At 38.1% G+C, this 20,987-nt stretch overlaps 1 protein-coding gene and 1 pseudogene across 4 annotated transcripts in view; both read right to left on the bottom strand.

The window, feature by feature from the left end:
• The window catches only part of RAD50 (RAD50 double strand break repair protein), a 244,957-nt gene that overhangs the window by 72,125 nt on the left and 151,845 nt on the right, over window positions 1-20,987 (bottom strand). For all 4 annotated transcript variants that reach the window (XM_061189584.1, XM_061189587.1, XM_061189585.1 and 1 more), the window contains 3 exons: window positions 11,791-11,942; window positions 9,270-9,455; window positions 8,717-8,921 (listed from right to left, as the gene is read on the bottom strand). In XM_061189584.1, coding sequence (XP_061045567.1) covers window positions 8,717-8,921; window positions 9,270-9,455; window positions 11,791-11,942 — 543 coding nt within the window. The remainder of the gene's footprint in view (window positions 1-8,716; window positions 8,922-9,269; window positions 9,456-11,790; window positions 11,943-20,987) is intronic.
• Window positions 5,600-6,082, bottom strand: LOC133089936 (large ribosomal subunit protein eL21-like; annotated as a pseudogene).

Genomic DNA, 20,987 nt, shown 5'->3' with positions numbered 1-20,987 from the left:
ATGGATGCTGTGTTAGCAGACATGAAAACATGAATCTCGGGCTTCCCTGATGGCGCAGTGGTTGAAAGTCTGCCTGCCGATGCAGGGGAGATGGGTTCGAGCCCTGGTCTGGGAGGATCCCACATGCAACTGGGAGCAACTGGGCCCGTGAGCCACAACTACTAAGCCTGCGTGTCTGGAGCTTGTGCTCCGCAACAACAGAGGCCGCGACAGTGAGAGGCCCGCGCACCGCGATGAAGAGTGGCCCCCGCTCGCCGCAACTAGAGAAAGCCCTCGCACAGAAACGAAGACCCAACACAGCCAAAAATAAATTAATAAATTAATAAATTAATAAAAAAACCCATGAATCTCATTGTACATCTCCATGAGCACTCTTGGGTGACCAGATGCATGGTCGATGAGCAGTAATATTTTGGGAAAAAAAAAAATCCTTTTTTTTTTTTCTCTGAGCAGCAGGTCTCAAGAGTGGGTCTAAAATATTCAATAAACCGTGTTGTAAACAGAGATGCTGCCATCCAGGTTGCTCCATTTATAGAGCACAGGCACAGTAGATTTAGCATAATTCTTAAGGGCCCTGAAGATTTTTGGAATGGTCAATGAGCACTGGCTTCCACTTAAAGTCATATGCCGCGTTAGTTCCTAACAACAGTCAGCCTGTCCTTTGAAGCTTTGAAGCCAGGCATTGACTTCTCCTCTCTAGCTATGGAAGTCCTAGATGGCATCTTCTTCCAGTATAAGGCTGTTTTACCTACGTTGAAAATCTACTGTACAGTGAAGCCACCTTCATTAATGATCTTAGCTAGATCTTCTTTATAACTTGCTGTAGCTTCATCAGCACTTGCTGCTTCACCTTGCACTTTGAAGTTTTGGAGACAGCTTCTTTCCTTAAACCTCGAGAACCTCTGCTACTTTCAAATATTTCTTCTGCAGCTTCCTTACCTCTCTCAGCCTTCACAGAATTGAAGAGAGTTAGGACCTTGCTCTGGATTAGGCTTTTACTTAAGGGAATGTTGTGGCTGGTTTGATCTTCTACCCAGACCACTAAAACCTCCTCCATATCAGCAATAAGGCTGTTTCAACTTTCTTACCATTCATGAGTTCACTGGAGTAGCACTTTTAATTTCCTTCAAGAACTTTTCCTTTGCGTTCACAACCTGGCTAACCATTTGGCACAAAAGGCCCAGCTTTCAGTCTCTCTTCACTTTTAATATGACTTCCTCACTGAGCTCAATCATTTCTAGCTTTTAGTTTAAAGTGAGAGACGTGTGACTCTTCCTTTCACTTGAACATTTAGAGGCCATTATAAGGTTATTAACTGGTCTAATTTCAATATTGTTGTACCTCAAGGAGTAGGAAGGCCTGAGGAAAGGGAGAAAGATGGGGGAATGGCTGTTTGGTAGAGCAGTCAGAACACATACAACATTTATCGATTAAATCTGCCATCTTATATGCATGTGGTTTGTGGCACCCCAAAACAATTACAATAGTAACACCGAAGATCACTGATTGCAGAACAGCATAATATAATAATGAAAAAGGTTGAAATATTGCAAGAATTACCAAAATGTGACACAGAGACACAAAGTGAGCAAATGGTGTTGGTGGTATAGTGGCGAGCATAGCTGCCTTCCGAGGTGAGCAAATGCTATTGGAAAAATGGCACCAACACACTTGCTTGATTGGCACAGGGTTGCCACAAACCTTCAATCTGTAAAAAAAAAAAAAAAAAAAAAAAAGAAAGAAAAAAATGTAGTATATTCAAAGCACAGTAAAGCAAAGTATGCCTGTACATGCTAAGTAGGAGACTCAGAGGACTTGTATAAAGCCACATACTTAAAAATGGGAGATGAGACTGGGAGGCAGGATGGTATAACAATTAAGACTACAGGCTCTGGGAGCTGGAATGATTGGACATCTCTATGTAAAGAAGTAAACCTCCCTAGAGCTGATTCACTTTGCTGTACAGCAGAAACTAACACAACATTGTAAAGCAACTATACTCCAATAAAAATGAACTAAAAAAAAAAAGGAAGTAAATCTCAACCTTACCTCACACCATATTCAAAAGATAACCTGAAATAGAGCATATACTTAAATATAACAACTCAGACTAGAAAACTTCAAGAAGAAAATCTTTGTGACCTTGGGTCAGGCAAAGATTTCCTACATAGGAAACAAAAAGCAAAAACTATAAGAGAAAATTTCGAAATACTGGACTTCATCAAAATTAAAAACTCCTGCCCTTTGAAAGCAGTTAAGGAAAAAAAAAAAAAATTTGCAAAACACATACCCGATTAGGGCTTATGTCCAGAAAAATTAAAGAACTCTCACAGCTTCAATAGTAAGACCAAAAATAAAAACAAAAAATACACACACACAAAACCTATTGAAAACAGGCAAAAGATATGCATAGACACTTTACCAAAAAAGATATTCAAATGGCAAATAAACACATAAAAAGATGCTCAATGTTGACTAACATTAGGAAAATGCAAATTAAAACCATAATGAAAAAAAAAAGCTGCTCAGAGATTCTATCACACATCTATTTTAATGGCTAAAATAAAAAGCTGATAATACTAAGTGCTGACAAGGATGAAGCGCAACTGCACTCTTGTACATTGTTGTGGGACTACCAAATGTGCCACTTTGAAAAATAGTTTGGCAGCTCATAAGGTAAAACATACACTTAACACACAACCTAAAAATCCCACTCCTAGGAGTTACCCAAGAGAGATGAAAACATATCTCCAAAGACCTGTACACAGAAGTTTATAGCAGTTTTATTTGTAATAGCTAAAACCTGATTAACAACCTGAAGTCCATCAACAAAGGAATGGATGAACAAACTGTAATATATCCTTACAATGGAATACCCTCAGCAATAAAAGGGAATGAACTACTCGTACATGCAACCACATAGATAAATTTAAAACCATTATGCTAAGAAGTCAGATACAAAAGGTTATATAATGTATGATTCCACTGATGTGGCATTCGTTGGAAAAGGCAAAACTATACTGACAGAAAACAAATCAGGGATTACCAAGGGCTGGAAATGGAGGTAGGGGACCGACTACAAATAGACTTGAGAGAACTATTTGGGGTGGAAATGTTCTATATCTTGACTGTACTGATAGTAATGCTACTGTATGCATTTGCCCAAACTCATCCAATCATATACTTTCAAAAGGGTGGATTTTACTAAATGTAAATTATATTTCAATAAATCTGACTAAAGAAAAAAAAGTATCAGTTTAGGAATCAGAGAAGCCTGGAATCAAATCCTGGCTTTACCCCTTACTTCCAACGTGAATACCTGTGCCTCACTTTTCTCATCTATGAAACTTCACGGTGTTACTGTGGGGCTCACATAATACATTTTAAAGCACTTTGATCAGCAACTGGGCATACAGTAGGCCCTCAATGAACGGGACCATTCACATCACTTGTGAAAAAAATTCTGTGTTCACAAAATATCTTTGAGCAATCTAACAAAGAGAACTGGATTAATTCTTAAGAGTAATGAATATTAACACCTCTGTTATGGTACCCTACTTCTCAGAAACTACTCGGTTTCTATCAATGTTTTCACTGTATTGTGGCAGCATTAACATTATCTTGGCTTAGATCTTTTGTGACATCTCTAGCTGCTTCATTCCTTAAATCCAGACAGTAACTAGATGCTGGGGCTTCCTTCTTTGACATCTGTGTTTTGGCTCGAACCCCAGAGCACAAAACACAGGCTCTATCCCCAGAGCACACAACCTAGTAAAAGAAGCTAAAACAAATAGAAAGACAACAAAAAATATAGCAGCAGAGTGTTTAAAGCTTAGGTGTGTGAAATAAGACAAAAGAATCGGCACTTGGGCTGTAAGGTGCACAAGGATCATGAACTTATGTGTGGAAGAATAAATAAGAGGGCCAGAGGGTGCTTTTGAACTTGAAAACAAATTTCTCAAGCCATTTCCACTGAGGGCAAGAAAGGAAAACAGGCCTAAGTGGGCCAAGGTCAGGATAGGATGTGGTGGTATGGGAATAAAGTAGTTTATGAGAGAGTTCCTGAAAATGTAGGAAATCCGTAAAAATGGGAAAGCATGAATTATAGTGCAGTACTGAAATGGAGCTGTCTTCTGGATGGCTGCTGGGAAGATGATCTGATTCAAGCTTTATGCTGAGTTCTATGAAGGGAAGAATCCTTTTAACTCAGAGCTAAAAAAAAAAGGACTTTGGAAATCATCCACTTAATAAATATTTACTGAACCACCTGCTAAGTGCCAGGCACCAGGCTAGGCTCTAAAGATAGAGAGTAAGATTAAACCCTTGGACTAGCCAAAATTAAATACAAATAAAGAAATAAACACCTCAACGTTTGCTACAGCCTTGTTTAGAATCCTGGCACTGCTCAATAAATACCAGGTATTATCACTTAGCTCTACCCTGACATTATTTCCTATACAAATGCTCCATTTCAACTATGAGGATTTCCTTGATACTGTTCAAAGACAGCCTGCATTTTGCTGTCACCATATCTGTAATTACCCATCTACTTAAGGTCAATAAAATGATACCCCAAATTCAGTCCTATGAAATCCTCTCTGGCCACCTCAGACTTTCTCTTCTTTCCTCCTCAAAGCTCTCACAGCTCTTGTCTTTTTCTACCTTATATGTGCTTGTCATCTTTCCAACCAGGCTGCTCCTGAAGAAAATAAAATGTGTTCCAATATCTTGGTAACTACCACAGTACCTACACACAGTTATTAGAACAACTACTTCTAAAATATAGCATGATTTTTCTCACTCATGTCTATTGCACTAAATTCTAAACCCATTAGGCTCTTCATAATCTGACTGCAAGTCATAGCTCCCACTCCTTTTACCTTGATTTACTTAACCCAGGCTCTTCCTCCCAGTCCTGTTTTAATAAGCTTGTATTTGTGAATATGTACATATATGCATGTGCATGTTTGTATATACACATGTAGTGTATTTTTGCAAGAAAACCCACCTGATCATAAGATATATGTGGGAGGTCAGACATGAGGAATAGGAAGAGCATCTCTTACTTTTCAACTAATATTCTTCCATAATTTTTTCATTGTGAGCACGTATTAGTTTTAAAAGAAAAAAATACAAAATAAAAACAAACATACAGGGACTTCTCTGGTGGCAGAGTGGATAAGACTCTGAGCTCCCAATGCAGGGGGCCCGGGTTTGATCCCTGGTCGGGGAACTAGATCCCACATGCACACCACAACTAAGAGTTCACATGCCACAACTAAGGAGCCCTGGAGCCACAACTAAGGAGCCCACATGCTGCAACTAAGGAGCTGGCAAGCCACAATTAAGGAGCCCACCCGCTGCAACTAAGACCTGGCACAACCAAATAAATAAATAAATTTTTTTAAAAATTACAAAAAACAAAACAAACATATATAAAATAGCTTCTAGTCTGTCAATTAGATTTTTCCCCATCTTTATGGCCCAGATCAGCTTCTCCCTTGAAGGTCTTGTGATAGCTTTCCATTCCAGGCTATCACTTTTTTTTTTTTTTTTTTTTTTTTTTTACAATTCAGGTCTCTTATTTTCTTTACACCTATCATGCCATGAATTCATAGGGAATGGGTTCCAACAGTTCAGGCTCTTTTCCATTGGTTCTCACAAAGTGTGCTTCTCTGGGTGGAGAAGGCTGGCACTTCAGCTAAACCTAAGTACCTTTCTGCTTGGCTTCCTTCTTTTTCTATCATTTTCCTTCAGACTGTTTCAGGAAGCTATCTTGGCTCTTAGAGTGCTTAATATGCTTGACACACACACTAATTCTCTTGGCAAGAATCTTGCCATTAACTTGCTTATTTACAACAATGCCAACAGCATGCTGGGTAGCACTGTAGACTCTTCCAGTTTTGCCATTGTAACATTTGTGGGGCATTCCTTTTTGAACAGTGCCCATTCCCTTGATATCTACAATATCACTTTTGTAGATCTGCATGTACGTGGCCAAAGGAACACCTCCACGTTTCCTAAAAGGCCTAGAGAACATATAGCAGGTACCCCTCCTCTATCCCTTTGTGTTGGTCATTTTGGTGAATTACTGGAAGATGGCGGTTCCATCCCAAAGGCCAGGCCATCACTTTAAAAATCACTTTATTGAGATGGAATTTACCTACCATACAATTCACCCATTTAAAGTGTACAATTCAACATATTTTAGTATATTCAGAGTTGTGCAACCATCCCCCAAGACATTTTCACTTCCAAAAAAGAAACTCTGTGCCCTTAAGCAGTCACTATTTATTTCTCTCTACCCACTACCCTAAGCAACTGCTAATCTATTTTCTGTCTCTATAGATTTGCCTATTCTGGACATTTCAAATAAATGGAATGGCATCATACAATTATGTAGTCTTTTATGATTGGCTTCTTTCAATTAACATGTTTTCAAGGTTCTTGCCTACCGTAGCTTGTATCAGAACTTCATTCTTTTTTAAAGCTGAATAATATTCCATGTATGGATATGCCACATTTTATTGATCAGTTAATGGATATTTTAACTGTTTCCATCTTTTGGCTATTATGAATAATGCTGTTATGAACTTTCCTATACAAGTTTTTGTATAGATGTACATTTTAATTGCTCTTGGGTATAAGATACTTAGGAGTAATAAGGCCAGGTCATATGGTAACTCTACGTTTAACATTTTCTTTTATTTATTATTTTAATTTATTTTTGGCTGCGTTGGTTCTTCATTGCTGCACGTGGGGTTTCTCTAGTTGCGGTGAGCAGGGGTTTCTCTTCGTTGCAGCATGCAGGCTTCTCATTGCAGTGACTTCTCTTGCTGTGGAGCACAGGCTCCAGGTGTGCGGGCTTCAGTAGTTGTAGCACGCGGGCTCAGCAGTTGTGGCACACGGGCTTAGCTGCTCCACCATGTGGGATCTTCCCGGACCAGGGCTCAAACCCGTGTCCCCTGCATTGGCAGGTGGATTCTTAACCACTGCACCACCAGAGAAGTCCCTATGTTTAACATTTTGAGGAACTGCTGAACTGTTTTCCAAAGTGGCTGCCCCATTTAACATTCCCACCATCATGTATGAAGGTTCCAATTTCTCCACATCCTTTTCAATAATTATTACCTATCTTTTTGACTTTTAGCCATTCTAGTGGGTGTGCGGTAATAGCTCATTGTGATTCTGATTTGCATTTTCCTGATGAATAATGAGGTCAAGCATCTTTTCATGTGCTTATTGGACAAATACATATCTTCTCTGGAGAAATATCTATTCAGAGCCTTTGTGCATTTTCAAATTGTGTTACTTTTTTTTATTGGGTTCTTCATATATCCCAGATAGAAGTTCCTTATCACATATGTGACTCGCAAATATTTTCTCCCATTCTATGGGTTGTCTTTTTGCTTTCTTGATGGTATAGTTTGTAGAACAAAAGTCTTTTCTTTTGATGAAGTCCAATTTATCCATTTTTTCTTTTCTTTTCTCACTTGTGCCACAGTCACCATCTTATAGCTCTTAAAGAACCTATGTTCTAAACAAGCAGCCCCCAATCTTTTTGGCACCAGGGACCGGTTTCGTGGAAAACAATTTTTCCACAGACTGGGGCAGGGTTGGGGGAGTGATGGTTCAGGCAGTAACGTGAGCAATGGGGAGCAGCAAAGGAAGCTTGCTCACTTGTCCGCCACTCACCTCCTGCTGTGCAGCCTGGTTCCTAAAAGGCCACGGACGGGTACCGGTCTATGGCCCAGGGGTTGGGAAGCTCTGTTCTAAACTATATCATTCACATAGCTCTTCACTTTACTTCTTTGTAATCCTAACTGTCTTTTAAAATATATTCCTTATTTCTCCAACTAGACTATAAGATCATTAAAAGCAAGGTCTAGGTCTTCGGCTTCCTTATCCCCAAGAGCACCTAGCACAGTGCTATGCACAAAACAATAAATATTCACTAAAAGATACATTCATGTCAATGGGCACTGGGACAGAAAACCAAAGTTTTTCCATATTACAATTCCAAGATCTATACCAGCATTTATAGGTGAATTTTTAAAAACTAAATCAATAATTAATTTTTTTTCTTAAATCTCCCACTATCTGCAACTTTAAAAAGCCATTCTTAAGCATGCTCTCATTTAGACTAGGAATACCTTAAGGGGCAAGGACACTATTGTAGTTCTCCTTGTACCTATAGCCCCAAGCATAGTATACCCTGGCACACAGGAAACACTTAATAAATGCTTGTGAAATGAATAAATGGGATTTCTTTAAGATCTTACTTATAAACCACAGAATTTAGAAAGCTAACTCATCTGCAAATATATCAACACGTTATGCACCAATTTCAAATCTTGTGCAATGTCAAGAACATCCTGCAAATTATAAAAATTCCCTAGAAAGACCTGTCAATTAAAAAAAAAAAAGTCTCCTTAAGAATACAGAATTGTAAGGTTGAGTCATTACACTGATATTTAAAAATTACTGATCTACATTACCAATTTAATGATGCTACAAATTTGTTTACCCTCAAATCCAAGCTCTTTGGGCAACTTAAACACAGATGTAAGGCATTAACCATAACATTATATAGTCTCTGATAATTTTTTCAAGAAATATACACACCATTCAAATGCACAGAAAAATAATGCTTTTAGGGTGAGAGATACCATGGTAAATGGTGACCTTCTCCTCAGCATACAAGAAACTAAATTACCTTCAATGGATCAAGTTCATTCTCATAGGATTTGACAATTTCCTTTGACGATGTTAACTGGGCTTCCTTACTAGTAATCTGATCGCGAATCTCACAAGCTTTTTCCTTATTTTGCTTCAGATATTTTAGTTCTGTTTGACATTCTTTTACTTTCTGACCTTGTGTCTGACGTACCTGCCGAAGTGTTTCCAAGGCTTTAATGTACCTTTGAAGATATTAAATAAAAATCAAATCTCTGGCTAAGCAAATTATAGTATATTCAAACAATGGACTATAATGCAGTCATTAAGATTACATTTACAAAGAGTTTTTAATAACTTAGAAAATGCTTATGACATAATAGTAAGTACATATATACTGTCAACCAGGTAAATAAAGATGCAAAGAAAGAAAACTGAAAAGAAATATGCTGACTGGTTGCCACTGGATAAGAGGTAATAACTGCTGACTTTCTTGCTTTACAATTTTTTTCTGTTTAAAAAAAGAAGCAACCAAATTGCAACTCTGGCTCAATAACTTAATGGACTACAAAATCTAATTAAAGGTTACAAACCTTGTTGCGGAAAAAATCTCATCAAATTTTTGCTTCAAAGCCTTTCCTTCACTTAAAGGCCAATTAGACTCTTCTTGGTGACAGAAAATGACATTATTTAGCACAGATTTGGAAACACCAAGAGAACTTATCATCTCTCGGTCAATTTCTGCACACTTGGAGCTGAGACTGACCTTTTCACCATGCCTATAGAAAATGAAAATCAAGAACTTATGTAAAATATTCTGTTACTTAATCAATCTTTCATGCTGTACTTGCAAAACAAAAAACAAAAAAAAGGCCCCTCATCCACTCCCTGTGGATAGCTTTCTCATATTAAAAAGTATAACTCTTAAATGACTCAGTAGTTCCCTAATGAAAATGTAAAACGGTGATAGGGAAAAGGTGCCAGAATTTTTTTTTTTACATAGTTGGACTTTTAATATAATAATCTAAAACATTTATAGACAATACGTAGAGGAAAATAAACTATCTTCTATCCCCAGAACTTGAAAATAAGAGACTTAAAAGAATAAAACAAAACATGATGATACATAACAGACAGGCAAAGGTACTTATAAACATCTAAAGACTGTATAGTTTATTTTTTATTTATTTATTTATTTTTAAAGTCACCAATTTATTCTGTAAGGTCAGTAAAACCTCATTGCTGAAAAATAGGTATATATTTAAATAGGAGGAAAAGAAATATCAACTGAACTTACCACAATGATTCAGAATAAAATCTTAGGAAAGCAGCAATACATTTGGACTTTTCTCATGAAATAAATTTTTGATAGTATAAAAAATGAGTTGTATATACATGAAATGTACATTACTAAAACTTTAAAAATATTTGCCTTATATGTAATATTTTATTGTTTTTATTTTATGGTAAATAAGTTTTCAAAGTGTGAATTATATTGATTTAGAAGAAAGATAATTTTTGCCAATTATTTTTGTATTGTTTTGTTTTTGACTATACAGCTTAGATAAGGGATTGTTCAGTAAAAGACACACAGTAAAAGGAGTGTAAAGGCAAACCTTAGTGATGCCCATCCAAGCAAATCCAAGGAAGATTCTTAATCAACAGACCTAAGTTCTACGGTCACACTGACAAAGCAATCAAATAGACAGAATTGCCTCAGGGTCTTTTAAATAAGTTCCCTACTTCATTATACCCAGGGCCAGAAGCATCCCTGCCCTTGGATTCCAAGAGATCTCTCAGCATCTTTCATCAGAAGGATAAATTGACCATTTTCTTTCATATCTTCTGTCCAGTATCTGTTAACAACTAGATTAGGTGAGTGGACGCAGTGTCTGTCTTTACTGTCATTTTATATGTATTCTGAAAATATTACACTGAATGTACTAAGAATGTTTTGTAAGGGGACAGAATGGACAAAGATAGACCAGGAGATTAAGACATTAGACCAGGGAAAGATGATGGTAGCTTGAACAAGAATGGTTCTCACAGAGATGCAGAGAAACAGACTGAAGAGCCAGTTAGGCTAAATCCATAGGACTTGGTAATGAACTGAATATAGATGGCAAGGAAGCTGTCAAGACAGACTTAGGTTCGTGTCACTGGACGGATGGGGGTGTCATTCACTGAGATAAGGAGGTCTATTTTGTATAGCAATAGCATTATCCTAATTAATACAGAGGTTATTTGTGACCTTAGTTGGAGCTGTTTCAGTACAAGAATAGGGCTAGAGTAGGAGTCAGGAGGATGTCAAGAAATGGAGACAGTGAGTATCAACAACTCTTTTGAAAAAACTGCCTGTAAAGGGGAAGATGGAGACAGACCGTAACTGGAGTGAAATGAAATCTGAGGTGTGGGAGAGACCTGAGTATGTCTGAAAGCCAGTGAAAAGAATCCACTTGACAAGCCAGTAGCTAGTACAGTGTACCTAGCACATGACAGGTGTGACACATTATTGATTAAATAAAGAAATTATTTAACTAGTTTAACAAATGAGTAAATGAAAGGAAGGGATAAGATGATAAGTAATTTGCTCAACAAGGATAAAGCCATGAATTCAGGGCAGCCTACCTAATTCCAATATCCATACCCATTACAATATGATACCTGCCCTTAACAGAATGACAGCAGTTGAAAGGGACCTGTCTGCTTATCTCATCCTTCCCTATAGACATGATTACTAGCACTTTTCATTCATTCAATCTATATTTGAGTGATTATGCACCTTCAATTCAGCAACTGTCCATAAATTACTCAAAGGAGTGGAGCATTATCACTAAATCATTAATGGGATCATTCTGTTTAACTGATAAATAGTATCAAATAAATAATTAAATGTTGATAGTGGACAAGGCTGCGCAGGTGTAGAGTCAAGGTGGCTCTCTATACTTTCTGCTCAGTTGTGCTAAGAAACTAAAACAGCTCTAAAGATAAAGTCTGTTAAAAAATTAATAAGCTCCCCTAAAATAAACTTAAAGTAGTAGGAAAAAACCATAGTTTTACAGACCTAAAGACAAAAAAATGAACAGATAATTCAAATATATAATAAACACTTACTTTGTTCTAGTAATGACTCCTTCCAGGGTTTTAAATTCTGTCTTTTTGCTTTTCTGAGTACAAACCATAGATCTCTGCACAGCTACAAGTTCTCCATTGACATCACGAAACTGCAGACGAATCTGTGCTCTAACATCTGTTTCTTGAGCAACCTTTGAAGGTAAAGAGAGGAAAATTATGCTACCTTAATAAGTATCAGAACATTAGTTCTGAAAGAAAATATATAAGCAATCTTACTCATCAAAAATGAAAAAAAAAGAAAAACATCCAAAATAAATGAGATTACATATCATTCAAAATACAGAAGGACACTGAATAGCCAAAGCAATCTCGAGAAAGAAAAACAGAGCTGGAGGAATCAGGCTCCCTGACTTCAGACTACGCTATAAAGCTACAGAAATCAAAGCAGTATGGTACTGGCACAAAGGCAGACTTACAGATCAACAGAACAGGATAGAAAGACCAAAAATAAACCCACACACCTATGGTCAATTAATCTACGAAAAAGGAGGCAAGAATATATAGTGGAAAAAAGAAAGTCTCTTTAATAAGTGGTGCTGTGAAAACTGGTGAGCCACATCTAAAAGAATGAGATTAGAACATTCTCTAACACCATACACAAAAATAAACTCAAAATGGATCAAAGACCTAAATGTAAGACTGAATACTATAAAACTCTTAGAGAAAAACATAGGCAGAACACTCTTTGACATAAATCACAGCAATATCTTTTTGCATCCACCTCTTAGAGTAATGGAAATAAAAACAAAAATAAACAAATGGGACCTAATAAAACTTCAAGCTTTTGCACAGCAAAGGAAACCATAAACAAAGGAAAAGACAACCCACAGAATTGGAGAAAATATTTGCAAATGATGTGACTGACAAGGGATTAATCTCCAAAATATACAAACAGCTCAACAGCTCAGTATCAACAAACAATCCAATCAAAAAATGGGCAGAAAATCTAACTAGACACTTCTCCAAAGAAGACACACAGAGGAGTGATCAAGATGGTGGAGTAGTAGGACATGAAGCTCCCCTTCTCCCATAAATACATCAAAAATACATCTACATGTGGAATGATTCTCACAGAGTATCTACTGTAAGCTGGCAGAAGACCTCAGACTGTTGAAATGGCAAGAAAATCTCCAGTAAGCGGGTAGGAAAAAAGAAAAAAAAAGCGAGAAAGCAATTGAGATGGGACCTGCGCCCCTGGGAGGGAGCTGTGAAAGAGGAAAGGTTCCTGTACCCTGGGAACTCCCTCACAGGTGAGGAGATTGGCTAGGACAGAAGGGAGTTTCTGAGCCTCATAAGTGAATGCAGCACTGGGTTTGTGGCAGCCAGAGCAGAGGGAGAACTACACAGATGGTCAGTGCTGCCACCCTGCACTCCCTAGCCTGAGACACTCTTCCACCAGTGCGGGCAGGGGCTGGGTGCTGGAACTCTGGCTTCGGAGATCAGAACCAGAGAGAGAACTAGGTTTGGCCGTGTGGAAACAGCCTGCAGGGGGACTGGAATCCAGTGTAAGCGCAACTGAGGGTGTACTCAGAGGAAGCCTGGGCCGCCTTAGACGCCAGTCGCCATTGTTTTGGGGGTGCATGAGAGGAGGGGCAGGACCCGGATTGTAGCCTTTTTCCCTGTGTGTGTGGTCTCAGAGGGCAGGACACTGCCTGCACGGGCTCCAGGAGTGGTCTCCTGGCCCCCACTGCCTCCCTCCCAGAACTCAGGAGTGGTCGCGATCCACTGCCACTACCCGTTCAGATGCCAGGAGTAGTCGCAAGTCCCCACTGCCTCCATCCCAGACCGCAGGAGGGGTTGCAAGCCTCGTTTCCTCCCTCCCGGACCCCAGGAGTGGTCCTGAGGCCCTGCCGCTGCCTGCCTGGACTCCAGGAGTGGTCACAAGCCACCTCGATTCCCATTATATGCTCTTAGGGTGCTCCTGAGCCGCCACCACAAACCTGAGGACCAGGCACGAGCTGCCGCATCTGCACACCCGCTATCAAGGAAATAACAACCAGCACACGCTGAGGAAAGAGGCGATAGGCATCCATACTAAAAACAGCCCTTGCACCAAATATATTAAACTCACACAAGCTACAGAGGAACACCCCCACGTATAAATAGCCCTCCACAACCACAGTATATAATTGTTTCTCCTAAACTCACAAAGAAAAATATAAATAAAATGAAGAAGCACAGCAACCACTCCCAAAGACCAAGAGAATTCCCCTGAAAGAACAAACAATGAAACATACCTCTTCTAATAGACACCAGTTTCAAAAAGGAGATAATGAAAATACTGAAGGAATTAAGAAAGACTATTGATGGAAATGTAGAATACTGTAAAAAGGAACAAGAAGCTATAAAGAAGAACCAAGAAAAATTAGAAAACTCATTTGCAGAGACGAAAGCTGAGCTAAAAGCAATGAAAAGCAGAATGAACAATGCAGAAGAACAAATAAGTGACCTGGAAGATAGAATAACAGAAACCACCCAATCAGGACAGCAGACAGAAAACCAGATCAAAAAAAAAAGAAAGCAACATAAGAGACCTATGGGATAATATAAAGCATTCCAATCTACACATAATAGGGATCCCAGAAGGAGAAAGAGAAAAGTGGATCAAAAATGTATTTGAAAAAATTATGGCTGAAAACTTCCCAAACCTAAAGAAGGAAACAGATATGCAGGTTCAGGAAGCACAGAGGGTTCCAAATAAGATAAACCCAAACAGACCTACATCAAGACATATAATAAAAATGGCAAAATTTAAAGATAAAGAGAGAATTCTAAAGGCAGCAAAAGAAAAACAAAGAGTTAATTACTCCACATCTGCACACAATACTTAACAAAGAGTTAAGTGGACCCCATAAGGCTATCAGCAGATTTCTCTACAGAAACACTGCAGGCTGAAAGGGAGTGGCAAGACATATTCAAAGTCCTGAAAGGGAAAAGCGTGCAACCTACGATACTCTACCCAGCAAGATTATCATTTAGAACAGAAGGAGGGCTTCCTTGGTACAGTGGTTAAGAATCCTCCTGCCAATGCAGGGGACATGGGTTTGAGCTCTGGTCTGGGAAGATCCCACATGCGGCAGATCAACCAAGCCCGTGCACCACAACTACTGAGCCTGCACTCTAGACCTCAAAAGCCACAACTACTGAAGCCCGCACGCCTAGAGTCTGTGCTCCACAACAAGAAGCCACAACGAGAAGCCTGTACACTGCAACAAAGAGCAGCCCTCCATCACTGCAACTAGAGAAAGCCCGTGCGCAGCAACGAAGACCCAACACAGCCAAAAATAAAAATAAATAAAATAAATAAATTAAAAAAGAATAGAGAGGTAAAGAATTTCTCAGAAAAGCAAAAACTAAAGAATACAGCAATATTAAACCTATCCTAAAGGAAATATTGAAAGGTCTTCTCTAAATAAAAAAGAAGAATCTACAGAAAAGAGAAAATCACAATTGGAAAGTAAATCACTTAAATAAGCCAGTACACAGATTAAAAAAAAAAAATCAAAATATTTCTGTGAAAGTGATGATAACCACAATGAAGAGCAAAAGAATGATCATGAAGATGTAAAAGAGGACATCAGAATCGTAATATGAGGAGAAGAGTAAGAAAATGTAGTTTTTTTTCCTACTATGGGTTTGAGCTTATATGACTACCAGTCTAAGGGAAATACTGGGTTGGCCAAAAGGTTCATTCAGTTTTTTCCGTAAGATGGCTCTAGTGGCACTTAGCTCTCTTTAACTTCATTCAAAACAATTTTGTTAGATTGTATGTGACAGCTGTCATATCAGCGTGCATTTAAAAAAAGACTTCTCAAAATTGGTGAATTTTTGTGTAGCCATTTAATATTGAAAATGGAAGAAAAAAAGCAACACTTTCAGTATACCGTGCTTTATTATTTCAAGAAAGGTAAAAACCCAACCAAAATGCAAAAAGAGATTTGTGCAGCGTATGGAGAAGGTGCTGTGACTGACTGAACGTGTCAAAAGTGGTTTGCGAAGTTTTGTGCTGGAGATTTCTCGCTGGACGATGCTCCACAGTCGGGCAGACCAAGTTGATAGCAATCAAATCAAAAAATTAATTGAGAACAATCAACGTTATACCATGCGGGAGACAGCTGACATACTCAAAATATCCAAATCAAGCACTGAAAATCATCTGCACCAGCTTGGTTATGTGAATTGCTTTGATGTTTGGGTTCCACATAAGCTAAGTGAAAAAGACCTTCTTGACTGTATTTCCCCATGTGATTTTCTATGTAAACGTAATGAAAACATTCTGTTTTTAAAACAAATTGTGACGGGCAATGAAAAGTGGATCCTGTACAATAGTGTGGAACAGAAGAGATCGTGGGGCAAGCGAAATGAACCACCACCAACCACACCAAAGGTCAGTCTTCATCCAAAGAACGTGATGTTGTGAATATGGTAGGACTGGAAGGGAGTCCTCTATTATGAGCTCCTTGCAGAAAACCAAACAATTAATTCCAACAAGTACTGCTCCCAATTAGACCAACTGAAAGCACTCAATGAAAAGCGTCCAGAATAAGTCAACAGAAAACATATAATCTTCCATCAGGATAACACAAGACCACATGTTTCTTTGATGACCAGGCAAAAACTGTTACAGCTTGGCTGGGAAGTTCTGATTCATCCGCTGTATTCACCAGACATTGCACCTTCAGATTTCCATTTATTTTGGTCTTTACAAAATTCTCTTAATGGAAAAAATTTCAATTCCCTGGAATACTGTAAAAGGCACCTGGAACAGTTCTTTGCTCAAAAAGATAAAAAGTTTTGGGAAGATGGAATTATGAAGTTGCCTGAAAAATGGCACTAGGTAGTGGAACAAAAGGGTGAATATACTGTTCAATAATGTTCTTGTGAAAATGAAAAATGTGTCTTTTATTTTCACTTAAAAACTGAAGGCACTTTTTGGCCAACCCAATAGATATAGGAAGGGGTTAACATACTTGAAAAATAAGGTAAGCACAAATCAAAAACATATAATAGATTCACAAAAATGAAAAAAAAGAAAACATAAGTATAATACAAAAGAAAACCATCAAACCACAAAAGAAAAAACAGAAAGGGACAAAGAAGAAATACAAAAACAGGAAAACAAGATTTAAAATGGAAATAAATACATACCTATCAATAATTACTTTAAATGTCAATGGACTAAATGCTCCAATCAAATGACACAGAGTGGCAGACTGGATAAAAAAACAAGAGCCTACAATACACTGCCTATAACAGACCCACCCTACGGCAAAGGACACACACAGATTGAAAGTGAGGGGATGAAAAAGATATTTCATGCTAACGGAGATGACAAGAAACCAGGGGTCCCAATACTTATATCAGACAAAATAACTTTAAAACAAAAACCATAAAGAAAGATAAAGAAGGACACTATATAATAATAAAAAGAAGAATACATGAAGAGTATTTTACACTCGTCAACATACGTGCACCTAATATAGGAGCATGCAAATACAGAAAATAACTACTATGAGACACAAAGGAAGAAACTGACAGGAATAAAATAATAGTAAGACTTTAACACCCCACTCAAATCAATAGACAGATCTTGCAGGCAGAGAATCAATAAGGCAACAGAAATCCTAAACAATACAGTAAAACAGTTAGACATAACTGATATTTGGACATTACATCCAAAAAAACGCAGAATATACATTCTTTTCAAGCACACATGGAACATTCTCTAGGATTGACCACATACTAGGGCACAAAACAAGCCTCAACAAATTTAAGAGTATAGAAATTATCTCAAGCATTTTTTCTGACCACAACAGCATGGAACTAGAAATTAACCACAGAAAAAGAAACAGAAGAAAACAATTACGTGGAGACTAAACAACATGCTACTAAAAAACCAATGGGTCAACAATGAAATCAAAGAGGAAATTAAAAAATACCTTGAGACAAAAGACAATGAAAACACAACCATACAAAAACTATGGGATGCAGCAAAAGCAGCTCTTAGAGGGAAGTTCATAGCAATACATTCCTTCCTCAAAAAAAACAAGAAAAATCTCAAATAAACAACGTTAAACTACCACTTAAAAAAATAAGAAAAAGAAGAACAAACAAAACCTTAAGTTGGCAGAAGGAAGGAAATAATAAAGATCAGAGAGAAAATAAATAAAATAGAGATCTAAAACACAATAGAAAAAAAAAATCAAGAAAACCAAGAGCTGGTTTTTTGAAAGGATAAATAAGATTGACAAACCTCTGGCCAGGCTCACCAAGAAGAAAAGAGAGAGAACCCAAATAAACAAAGTAAGAAATGAAAAAGGAAACAGAACAGCTGATACCACAGAAATTCAAAAACCCATAGGGAGTACTATGAATAATTATATGCCAACAAATTCAACAACCTAGAAGAAATGGACAAGTTTCTAGAAAGATACAGTCCACCAAAATTGAATCCAGAAGAAATAGATCATTTGAACAGACTGATCACTAGAAGTGAAATAGAATGTGTAATTTAAAAACTCCCTACAAACAAAAGTCCAGGACCAGATGGCTTCACAAGAGAATTCCACCAAACATACAAAGAACTTATACTGATCCTTCTTTAACTCTTCCAAAAAATGGAAGAGAAGGGAACACTCCCAAAGACATTCTATGAAGTGACCATCACCCTGATACCAAAACCAAAGACAACACCAAAAAAGAAAATTACAGGCCAATATCTTTGGTGAATAGAGATACAAAAATTCTCAACAAAATATTAGCAAACCAAATCCAACAACACATAAAAAGATCATACACCACGATCAAGTGGGATATATCCCAAGTTCCCAAGGTTGGTTCAACATACATAAATCAATCAATGTGATACACCACATAAACAAAAGAAAAGACAAAAAACACGTCATCTCAATAAATGCAGAAAAAGCATTTGACAAATTCAACAACCATTCATGACAAAAAGTCTTACCAAAGTGGGTACACAGGGAACATAATAAAAACTATTTATGACAAACCCACAGCCAATATAATACTCAATGGTGAAAAGCTGAAAGCCTTCATGCTAAAATCTGGAACAAGACAAGGATGCCCAGATGACTTCCCTGGTGGTCCAGTGGCTAAGACTCTGCACCCCCTATGTAGGGGGCCCAGGTTCAATCTCTGGTCAGGGAACAAGATCCCACATGCCACAACTAAGAGTTCACATGCTGCAACTAAAGATCCTGCATGCCGCAACAAAGACCCCGAGTGCCACAACTAAGACCGGGCACAGCCAAATAAAAAAAAAATAAATAAATGACAAGGATGCCCATTCTCATCTATTTTATTCAACGCAGTATTGGAAGTCCTAACCACAGCAATCAGACAAGAAAAAGAAATAAAAGGTATCCAAATTGGAAGGGAAGAGGTAAAACTATCATTATATGCAGATGATAATATATATAGAAAACCTTAAAGACTCCACACAAAACCTGCTAGAACTGATAAATTCAGCCAGGTAGCAGGACACAAGATTAACATACAGAAATCGGTTGCGGGCTTCCCTGGTGGCGCAGTGGTTGAGAATCTGCCTGCCAATGCAGGGGACACGGGTTCGAGCCCTGGTCTGGGAAGATCCCACATGCCGCGGAGCAACTAGGCCCGTGAGCCACAACTACTGAGCCTGCGCGTCTGGAGCCTGTGCTCCACAACAAGAGAGGCCGCGATAGTGAGAGGCCCACGCACCGCGATGAAGAGTGGCCCCCACTCACCGCAACTGGAGAAAGCCCTCGCACAGAAACGAAGACCCAACACAGCCAAAAATAAATAAATAAGTAAATTAAAAAAAAAAAAAAAAAAAAGAAATCGGTTGCATTTCCTTACACCAACAGTGAAATATCAAAAAGGGAATGTAAAAAAACAATACCTTTTAAAATTGTAACCCCGGAACTTCCTTGGTGGCGCAGCGGTTAAGAATCCACCTGCCAATCCCTAGTCCGGGAAGATCCCACGTGCCGCAGAGCAACTAAGCCCATGCGCCACAACTACTGAGCCTGTGCTCTAGAACCCACAAGCCACAACTACTGAGCCCACATGCCGCAACTACTGAAGCCTGTGCGCCTACAGCTCCGGCTCTGCAACAACAGAAGCCACCGCAATGAGAAGCCCGCACACCGCAACGAAGAGTAGGCCCCTCTCGCCGCAACTAGAGAAAGCCGGAACACAGCAACGAAGACCCAATGCAGCCAAAAATGAATGAATAAATAAATAAAATTTTAAAATGATAATAAAATAAAATCGGAACCCCAAAAATAAAATACTTAGGAATAAACCTCACCAAGGAGGTGAAAGACTTATACATTGAGAACTATAAAACATTAATTATAGGAAACTGAAGATGATTCAAAGAAATGAAAGATATCCCATGCGCTTGAATTGGAAGAATTATTACTGTTAAAATGGCCATACTACCCAAAGCAATCTACAGATTTAATGCAATCCCTATGAAATTACCCATATTTTTCACAGAACTAGAACAAATAATTCTAAAATTCATATGGAACCATAAAAGACCCAGAATTGCCAAAGCAATACTGAAGAAAAAGAACAAAGTAGGAGGCATAACCCTTCCAGATATCAGACAATACTACAGAGCTACAGTAAGCAAAACAGCATGGTATTTGCACCAAAACAGACATATGGATCAATGGAACAGAATAGAGAGCTCAGAAATAAACCCACACACCTACGGTCAATTAATCTTTGACAAAGGAGACAAGAATATACAATGGGAAAAAGACAGTCTCTTCAGCAAGTGGTGGGAAAGGTGGACAGCCATATGTAAATCAATGAAGTTAGAACACACCCTCTCACCATACACAAAAATAAACTCAAAACGGCTTAAAGACTTAAACATAAGACAAGACACCATAAAACTCCTAGATGAGAACACAGGCAAAACATTCTCTGACATAAATTGTAACAATTGACCTAAGAAAATTAGGTCAATCTCCCAAGGTAATAGAAATAAAAACAAAAATAAACAAATGGGACCTAATCAAACTTACAATCTTTTGCACAGCAAAGGAAACCATAAACAAAACGAAAAGACAACCTACAGAACAGGAGAAAATATTCGCAAACAATGCGACTGACAAGGGCTTAATTTCCAAAATATAAAAATGGCTCATACATCTCAA

The sequence above is a fragment of the Eubalaena glacialis genome, chromosome 4 (genome assembly GCF_028564815.1).
Source record: "Eubalaena glacialis isolate mEubGla1 chromosome 4, mEubGla1.1.hap2.+ XY, whole genome shotgun sequence".
NCBI classification, from domain to species: domain Eukaryota; kingdom Metazoa; phylum Chordata; class Mammalia; order Artiodactyla; family Balaenidae; genus Eubalaena; species Eubalaena glacialis.
This window is presented reverse-complemented; position numbering and strand designations above follow the sequence as displayed.